The sequence below is a fragment of the Vigna unguiculata genome, chromosome 9 (genome assembly GCF_037176805.1).
Source record: "Vigna unguiculata cultivar grain cowpea cultivar isolate G323 ecotype 2 chromosome 9, ASM3717680v1, whole genome shotgun sequence".
NCBI lineage: Eukaryota > Viridiplantae > Streptophyta > Magnoliopsida > Fabales > Fabaceae > Vigna > Vigna unguiculata.
The window spans coordinates 3,509,643-3,519,717 of NC_140800.1; the positions used below are offsets into that span (position 1 = coordinate 3,509,643).

Sequence of the window (10,075 nt, forward strand, 5' to 3'; positions counted from 1 at the left end):
GAGTTACAATTTCTAACCTATTTTTCTATGGCGGGCTGGTCAGCCCAATCCATTTTTGGTAGGCCAAGGACAAAGTGGAGTAAAATGAGTCGGACTAACTTTTTTTGCCACCCTACTTGCTATTGACCATCATTTTCAATATTAGTAACTTTTTTCGTTCCTGATCTTCAAAACGTTTTCTATATTGTATCAGGACCGAATAGTTTTGGCTGCTAAAACGTTATATATAACAAAAAAATGTTTGGTCACTAGATATACAAACACAAATTTTTCTATAAAAATAATATACATTGTTTAATTGGATTAAACTAACAAGATAATAAAATTTAGATTAATATTTAATATATATTAAAATTAACTAAATTATTTACTTTACACTTTGTTGCTGAGTATTTTTTTGTTTAAAAATAAAAAATCAATACTTACTTAGTATAAACTAATATATGATAAATTTTAGATTAATATTTAATATAAATTATAATTCATTAAATTATTTATTTTTGTAATTTATTGTTCCTTAAAGTAAAACTTGATCCAACATAAAAAAAACTTAAGATTTGGAGTCCACAATAATTCTTATTTCCAAATTTGATTGAAAGATTAATGAAGTTCCAATTTTGAAAACCCTAGTTTCAAATCAATGCTTAAAACCCACACACCTTTGTAAGTTGTAGATATGATATGACTGGAAATTAAAAGGAATTGACAATTAAGAGAAGAAAGAAAGATTTATGCTGTAAATTTTATAAAAGGAATATAATTGTGATTAATTTAATTGGGTTAACAAATTTAAGACAAATTTAATATATTTGATTTTCCTCTTTTTAAACACTATAGTATACAAATTTGATCATTCTAATATGTAATTTTAAGATATTGACGTTCATTTTAAAGAGTCTGATGACTTTTTCAAAATCTTAATTTCCTCAACAAATATTGATTTCTAAAATAACTTGTATTATTATTGATAAAAATTTAAGATATGATTAGAGACTATATTTATAGTAATTAATCACCATACAAATTATTTATTTATTTAGAAATATATTTGTTACTACCTAATTAAGAAGTAACAAAAACTTTTTTTTAATTACTATTATAATTTACTCCAATTAATAACTAATTTTTGGTCGGTAAAAAGAATAAACTTAAAAACTAATTCTTTGGTTTCTAATTGCCATATCATTGGATTCTTAAATTCTTAGTTAGTATTATTTAAATTAAAAACTAATTTTGGAGTGATTAAATTTTATATGATTTAAAGATAATATTTTTTTAATCTCTATTACAAATTATAGGTTCAATATAAACAAATATAGTGACCACTTATATAGAAACTAATTCAATGACCAAATATATATATATATATATATATATATATATATATATATATATATATAATAGTCATTATATTAATTTGTAAATAATGAATATTCTCAAAATCTTAATTTTTTTTAACTTAAACTACAATGATATCTGAAATATATTTTATTATTAATGAAAACTTATAATATAATTAGAAACAACAATATAATTAGAAATATATTTTTAATAAATAATGTATCATTTTGTCTTCTTTAAAATTTCACATAGATTGATTCTTCTTTTAACACCTCTTTCAACTGATAGATTTTTCTTTCTCTTAGAAATACATCACATGTGAATATGATCAAATAAGGCATCTTGTATCAAACTTTGAAGAAACAAAAATAATTTTTGGGCAAATATTTTGTTAACAAAATTACTAAATAAGCAACTTTTATTTTTTTTACGGAAGTTACAAAAATAAAATAATAAAATTTTTGAATTCTTTTTACTAAAAAGGATTGTTTATCAAAATTTGTTATACAAAATTTTGTCAAAATATATTTCCCTTTCAAAAAATAAGAATATATGTCAGATGACACGGTATATATAATAAATATAATTAAAAAATACGATATTCTGCTGAATCATATTTTATATTTTGAATGAGATAACTAATTGGCGCGTTAAAAAATATCTCGTTTCATCGAGAGAATCAAATAATAAATATAATTAAAAAGTATATTAGTGGCAAATCATATTTTGAATGAGGTAAGTAATTCACACATTCAAAAAATACCTGATTCCATTGAGAGAATCAAATTTTGATCCAAGAACGAGAATTGTTAGAGTAACAGAGAATGGACACGAATGTAGTCGAAGAAGAAGCAGTTGCAATTCGCGGCTATGAACTTCGCCTCATTCGTTGCACCCTCAATTCTGAGCAACCACAACAAGTTTGCGCCTTGCAGAAACGTGATTCTTTGGATGATTCCATCAAGCACCTCTTGAATTTGATTCAGTGTGGCAGTTATATTCAAGCACTCACCTCCAAACCCTCCTTTCACCTTGTTTTCCGACTGGCCGCCCTTGACTCACCGCCACTCAGCGATCCCGATCACCTCTATCCTCTGTTGGTTGATCGCGCCGAGTGCTTCATCACCGCCGCAGCCAGCGACGCCGTTGAACAGCGACGTAGGGGCATGCTTGTCACGTGCATCGCAGTGGCCGCATTTCTAGGCTTCACTCAAGCCAATTTCACCGGGTAATTGAAATGCATTCTCTGTTTTTTTTTTTGTTTTTAATATATGTTTTTGTTTGGGGAATGAAAGTGTTGCTAGTGCAGACCCTTGAAAGGCGCAGAGCTACCGAGATGTCCTCTGCGTTTGGATGGTGATGACGAAGAACGAGACAATTGGGCGCGGAATGAACTTATATCTGCTGGTTCTGACTTGGTTGGGAAGTTCTCCAATCTTCAGGTACATCTATGTCATGCATTCAATTTGAATCAATTAGGCTGTGTTTAATTCCAATTCTTACGTACGTACATGTTGATGTTTTTTTGTTGTGTTTGTAGTATATAGTTTTTGCGAAGATGTTGCTTATTCGTGTGAAGGATTTAGGCGTTGAGATGAAAAGCCTTTGGTGGTGGCTTGCGCGGGTTTTGGTTGTTCAACAGAGGGTTTTGAATGAGCGGTGTTCCTCCTTGTCTGATCTCTTGCATTTGTATATGGGTGAAGCTTTGCAGACGTTTGGTTGTCGCGAACAAGTTGAGAGTTATTGGCAGGATGACTTACACGATGGAGAGAGCTCAGACATCGTCTCTGTGATTCATTTGGAGGCTGGAATTATTGAATATGTTTATGGACGGGTTGACTCTTGCAGGTAAATTAGTTTAAGCCATGAATTGTCCGAGTGATATGTTTCTTACCATTCATATCTTCATTGGAATTGATAGTATTGATATATTCTTACCTTGTGCGTTTATGGTATCAGGATGCATTTTAAATCAGCTGAGATGGCAGCTGGGCTTCAGCTTTCACTCACTGGTGTACTTGGTTTCCGTACTGAACACCAGGTAAACCTTGTTCACCTAATGCATCATCAATAACATGTTTCATCAAACTTATTTAATTCCTGGATCTGCGTAGGTGGAACCAAAGGCACAGATGGTACTCGTTACCAACACAGGTTCATCAAATAATGTGGATGAAAACTGTCCCTTAACGAATACCGGTATCCAAACATGTGATTCCAACAAAGGTGAAGATGATTGGAATTTGAATCAGCATGAAGCCTCTGAAGCATCTCCCGTACTTAGAATACCCAAGTTGTTAGAAAACAACGATGAAAATGGTGGCCATGTTACTGCTACTTTGACAGCAACTCAACAAGCTGTAATTCTGGCATTTTGCATTTTGATCGAGATCAAGATCTCCCCACACCGTGATGAGTTGCAACGTAAGTTACTTCAATTTCTACATTCATGCATGCAAATGTATACTTAATACATATAAATATATTTTTTAAGCCTGTAATCCAGTAGAGATTTTGTTTTACCTTGATTCAATCTTGTATGTGCAATTGTATTTCATTTATGTTTCTAAACCGTCTTGTGCTTAGATCTATTTAAATTTCTTATTGTATATATAAAAGCCTCTTATTTTCCCGAGAAGGAAAAGGTAAAAAAAAGAAGTCTCTAACCAAGTTCTCAATTGCTGTCTTATGACCTGGTTTCAGTATGGGAAATGGCACCTTACATTGAAGCAATTGATTCCCAGAACTTCTTTTACTTTACTGTAAGTAGACAAAATTCTACACCGGAACTTATACTTTATGAATGTAGTCTTTTCTGTACAACCTATATTATTATATTATTATTATATAGTTTTTTTTTTTTTCAAAATATTATTTTTCTGATGCTTATGGTGTTTTGTTTTCCCTTTTTCTCTAAATTTGTATTGTAAGGATTATCTGTATTTGATAATTTTCTCTTTGACGCTATATATAGATCAGGTGTTTATCGGATTTTTTGCGTATTCGATGGGAGTCATCTGATAGCCGTCCCCGAACTCAGCAGCGTGCCTTGCTGATGATGGATAACTTGGTACGCGTCTTAGCACGTTGACTTGGGAATTATAAATATATATGTTTTTAATTGAACTAAAAAACAGGAGTATAGTGTAAATTTAGATTTCTTTTAAGTTTTAAAATTAATTTTTCAAATTTAAATATATAAGAATTACAATAAGAAATAATTTTATTTATCTCCTTATACGTCCATAACTACATCCATTATAAACCATTGTCTTTGGATGATAAGTTTGATATTTCAGATTAAAACTAAATGTATCCGTAATTTCACTCGACGAGATCTATTATATTATATGAAATATATTTACATTTTTTATTGTACAATCAACATATATATGCGTCAAAATTAAAAATTACCAAATATAATAGATTGAAGTTGTCTCTTTGTACATGTATACGTTTAATCTGTCTATAATGAGTGGTTGTATATTTGAACACTGTAACTGATAAACTTGTACTATATATTATTTGCAGGTTAAACATATTTACGAGCCTTCTCCAGCAATAGCTGATAGAATTGCTTTTAGTTATGCTGTTTATATGCCTAGTATTCCTGAATTGAAGAAGTAAAAACCTTTGCTTTGTAAGCCTTTTATGTATGTATTTTAGCTTCATAAAAATGAGTCAATTCTTAAACATTGGTATTGCCTTTTTTTTTTTTTTTCTTTTTCAGGAAATATGGGTCACTTTTGAAAGAATGCCATTTGATAGGGGAGGCAGCGAAGGAGTTTGAAGAATTAGAATTATGGTATAATCTAATAGAGTGTTACAGGTATTATAATAAAACCTTAAATGAATAAACAGAATGATTTTTTTTACACTCCCATCACTTGATATTTGATTTGGAAAACAGTTCCATGGGGAAGAAAGCAGAAGCTGTTGAACTCATCAAGAAGAGACTTTTGGAAACACCAAATGACCCCAGCTTATGGTATGTTACGTGTTGGGGGAAGAAAGCTTATTTTTCCATTTTTCCATTTTTATTTGATTTTATTTTTATTTTTCTATCTACTCAATTATTTTCTAGGTGTTCCCTGGGTGACATTACAGAGAATGATGCATGCTTCGAGAAAGCTCTGGAAGTTTCAAACAATAGATCTTATACAGCAAAGGTGTGTTTGTGCATATTCGTGTTTTTTTGCCTTCCACATATCTGCTTCTACCATATTATAAAACTTGTTTTTCTCTTACAGCGTTCTATGGCTAAAAGTGCATACAAAAGAGGAGACTATTACACGTCTATAATTTTGTGGTGTGTATTTAACTTTCTATCATCACTACCTTTATCGTAATGCATGCATGCACTTGCACTTATTTTTTAGATTGATATGTTAATTATAACATTTTTTGTTCATCAAATCTAGGGATTCTGCAATTGCAATGAACTCAATGGACTCTGAAGGTTGGTTTGGACTTGGGAAAGCTGCATTGAAGGTTATTAACATTTATTTTACTTTCTCGGCGTTAGATTTCATTACAACGAACAATTATTTTATTTTTTGTTTTTCTTTCACTATCTCATCATTTAGTATTCAAAAATTAAGGTTCTGGATTTGACAGGCTCCAGAGACAGGAAAGGCTCTGGATGCGTTTACTCGCGTAATTCAACTTGACCCTGAAAATGAGAATGCTTGGAATAACATTGCATGCTTGTAAGGAGTTCTTTCTTTCTTGTATTATTCAAAAACAATAAATATCTTAGTTCGTTGGTGCATAAGCTCTCTATTTTACCTGACATGCAGGCAAACGATGAAAAAAAGGGGCAAGGAGGCCTTCATCACACTGAAAGAAGCCTTGAAATTCAAGTTTCGTATACATCCCTTTCAAGAAACCTTGTTGAAACTCAATTTTTATATTTATCGCTGTTATTAAACTTCCTTTTCGTCATAAATATGGGCATATATGCTTGCATACATACAACATTTATACTATTTGTACCGGTTCATAACCATTCCATAGTTAACAACCTTTGCAAGTAATAACATAACGATACTTGGTAACAGACAAAACAGCTTGCATTTGTGGGAGAGATATAGCCTTGTTGCTGTCGAAATTGGCAATATCAGTCAGGTATGCTGTTTTCGGTTTATCCTCCTTTGATGAAACATGCTTTTTATGCAGTTGTAGTCTCTTAAATTTACTGTACCTTTTTCATTGGTTGAGTTATGAAAATAGGATACGAATGTTTATCTTCATGGGCCACTTTCACAATAAATATATCTCAAAGCCTTTTTAATTCAGCAATTAATTTTAAATTCAAGCGTAATAATAAGAAAAAAGTGTAGGGAAGCCATAATTTCTTTTGGTTTGATAAATTGTTTTAGGCTCTGGAAGGTGTGCAGACGATGTTGGACATCAGCAATAATAAAAAAGTAGATAGTGAGTTATTGGAAAGAATCACAGGGGAGGTGGAAAAGCGGGTTTTAGCATCTGTTGGCGGAAGATCACGTGAAACTGAACAATTATTGGTTTTACTCGGCAAAGTTTTACAACAGGTATTACTCAAGAACAATTCTTTTACTCTGCATAATGAAGTGGTTGAACAATGTTGTTTGCTCTGCATGTTAAATAAAAGGGTAATATTTTACGCTCTGCTACACTACAGATAGTTAAATATGGGAGTGGATTTGAATCTGATATCTGGGGCTTATATGCCAAATGGCACAAAATGAATGGAGATCTCATGATGAGCTCGGAGGCCCTCTTAAAGCAAGTTAGATCACTCCAGGTATGTTCCACGATAATGCTCATTTTCCTTTCATAATTAACCAATTGATATGATTTTTATTTTACTATTTGTATCGTTTCAGGGAAGTGATACGTGGAAGGACCAAGATCGGTTCAAAAAATTTGCAAAATCGTCTTTGGATCTTTGCCAGGTATACATGGACATGTTTTCATCTTCTTCTGGTAGTAGTAAACAACTGTCTACAGCTGAGCTGCACTTGAAGAATGTCATCAGACAGGCAAGATAATTTAGTACAATTTTTTCATGATGTTGGAGACACAACATTCTGTAAAATGTATTTTTGATTTATTTATTACTTTGTATATATTGTCAGGCTCAGAGCTGCTTCTCCGATACACAAGAGTTCAGGGATCTTCAAGCTTGCTATGATGAAGTGAAAATCAAACTCCAATCCAACTCCATCAATGCCTAGTTAACAGCATGTTGTTTTCTCTGTTATTAGGAGCAACTAAACTTTTTTTATTTTTAATTATATTTTAAAGGATTTAATTCATCATAACCATTCATCGAAACTTCAACTTTATTACAAACACATCTTTTCTTCATAATCAATTTCAATCCTCAAATATTGTAACATTTTTTTAATAGGTTAACGTAACATCAAATTTAAAAATTTAAGATTTACACTGAATCTTTGATTATGAAAAGAATATTAATCTTGATTACATGTATTATGTGAATGACTAAATAAAACATTAATTAAAATATGAATTTTGTAAAATGTTTACATTGGAGTAAAGATTAATAAGTTGTTTTATTTAATAAACGATTAAATATTCACATTAACTATATTAATCTTTGATTATGAAAAGAATATTAATCTTGATTACATGTATATTTATGTGAATGATTAAATAAAACATTAATTAAAATATGAATTTTGTAAAATGTTTACATTGGAGTAAAGATTAATAAGTTGTTTTATTTAATAAACGATTAAATATTCACATTAACTATATTTATTGCTTAATTTTAAAAGGACATTTTATATTAGTAACTCGTATTTTCGCGGGTTCTAGACAGGCGCAATATACGGTCTAAAAAAAAAACTCCTTAGTCTCGAGCTTCCATGCAATCTTAGATGTATCAAGTTTTCTTATATGAACCACTCTTACACAAATAACCGAGATGTTCTCTCCAACTCGAGTATTATAATTTCTTGGGAGTTTAGATTTTCAAATCAATCCTAATGTTAAGCAAGAAGTGTTAAAATCAAATTCATCTTGATTGCTTCTTGATGAATTTCAGAAAATCCAACAATGTTTTCTCCAAGAACACAAGAGTGACTCTATCTCACAATCTTTGATTTATAAATCAAAATTCGTGATTTTAAAAATGTGTAAGATGTTAGTTTTTAAAGACAAATTTGTCCATTAATTATATTAATCGATTATGAACCTAATTGATTGCTTTTCTTTAGTTTTGAAAACCTACAAATGTCTTTTCTATTGATTGATTATATTAGTGACTTAATCGATTAAACAGATCAATGATATCAGTTTTGAAATCTTGTGATTGTGTTTTGTTTTAATTGATTAGATTAGGGGACTAATCAATTAATACATATCACTGGCAGGCAGGTACATGTTTTGAAATAAATTTGTTTTGTACCAAAACTTATCTTAATTGATTATGTTGTAATTAATTTGATTTTATAAACATTTTGTTTGATTTACAACAATTTCTAGAGTCAATTTACTAATATAGACTTAGTCGATGGATGGGCATCATCAAAAACCAACAATTTGGAGTTCTACGGCTCCCCTCTCAATATGTTTTTAACATGCCACATCTATGATCAAAACCAACAAAAAAACATAAGGACTAAAACTAATTGAAGGGACTAAAAAACATTAAACCAACATACATTATCCCAAAATGACACAAATTAACCATTTCATTTCTAGATTTATTTTATTGTTTTCTCAGTGTCTATGATTTTTCTTTTCAAGTTTAAGTTGGATATATGACTTATATATTTTTCTTACATGAAATGAATAAAAATCTCAATGAAAAAAAAAATCTTTTGAAATGAAGAAAGTAAGGTTTTTAAGAGTTTTCAAAAGTTGAGCTAGCTTAGATGATGAGTATTAAATCTTCGAGGAGAGATTCACTTGTACATAAGATGTTCTAACATTTTCTAACGTCAAGTAAGAAAATAATTAAATGAGTACTTCGACTAATGGTATCTTATACTTAGACTTTTTCAGTTCACATATAAAGATCATATAATAAATTTAATTACCTGAATCAGATTTTATTATCAATAATTTTTCTAAAAATAATTAGTTATCATATCATTATATTCTGACTGATTAATAACAATAATATCTTTAAAAATATAGTTAGTTCTAAATATCTTAAAATATGTTTAAGTACATGAAATTCAAATATCTCTGACCGAATATATATTGATATTATTATATGAAAAATTAACTCGGGGTTGAGTTGTGCTTTGGTATATGCTACAAGTTGCAGACTAAGATTATAATTTATTATATCCTTAGAAATTTTGATACTACATATTTTGGATTTTTTTTTTTCTTCTACATACGTGATGTAATTTTAGGAAAGAAGAAGGAAGGGATAAGAGTGGTTGGTATCAAATGTGACGTAGCAATGGTTTTAGTTTCCATTTCATTTTGAAAACTTGTTTGGTATCAAAAAATTGAACCAGTTTTGTCCTCTTGTGTTAATGTCTTTGGTAGTAACATTATGGGTCAGAGTTATCATTTATTTGTTGATTTTTTTTTTTATTCATCTCGAAGAAAAGGTAAATATAAGTTTTCCACTTGAAAAGCATGTTATCTGTTGTTCAACGTTGAAATTCTAAAGTAAATATCTTAAAAGTGAGATCTACTTTTTACATTAGGCTTTAAAAGTAAGATTTAGATTTTAGGATTAAATATATTTAACTTTCTAAACTTT

General features: G+C 30.0%; 1 protein-coding gene across 1 annotated transcript; it reads left to right on the forward strand.

Annotated features, from left to right (window-relative positions):
- The first annotated feature begins 2,092 nt into the window (after positions 1-2,092).
- LOC114162950 (uncharacterized) lies at positions 2,093-7,642 on the forward strand. The gene is made up of 20 exons (XM_028046966.2): positions 2,093-2,569; positions 2,651-2,783; positions 2,882-3,189; positions 3,301-3,382; positions 3,456-3,765; positions 4,045-4,103; positions 4,316-4,411; positions 4,873-4,964; positions 5,072-5,170; positions 5,252-5,329; positions 5,426-5,510; positions 5,592-5,650; positions 5,763-5,832; positions 5,959-6,050; positions 6,141-6,203; positions 6,402-6,468; positions 6,723-6,893; positions 7,004-7,126; positions 7,209-7,364; positions 7,461-7,642. The coding sequence occupies exons 1-20, from the start codon at positions 2,166-2,168 to the stop codon at positions 7,557-7,559; spliced, it is 2,646 nt and encodes an 881-aa protein (XP_027902767.1). The 5' UTR covers positions 2,093-2,165; the 3' UTR covers positions 7,560-7,642.
- Positions 7,643-10,075: the final 2,433 nt, after the last annotated feature.

Bases quoted from the DNA above. Each gene is read 5' to 3' on its own strand.
- LOC114162950 (XM_028046966.2), top strand. From the start codon at position 2,166: ATGGACACGAATGTAGTCGAAGAAGAAGCAGTTGCAATTCGCGGCTAT. The intron at 3,190-3,300 runs GTAAATTAGTTT...TTATGGTATCAG, and splicing joins GGACGGGTTGACTCTTGCAG to GATGCATTTTAAATCAGCTG. The intron at 6,894-7,003 runs GTATTACTCAAG...GCTACACTACAG, and splicing joins TCGGCAAAGTTTTACAACAG to ATAGTTAAATATGGGAGTGG.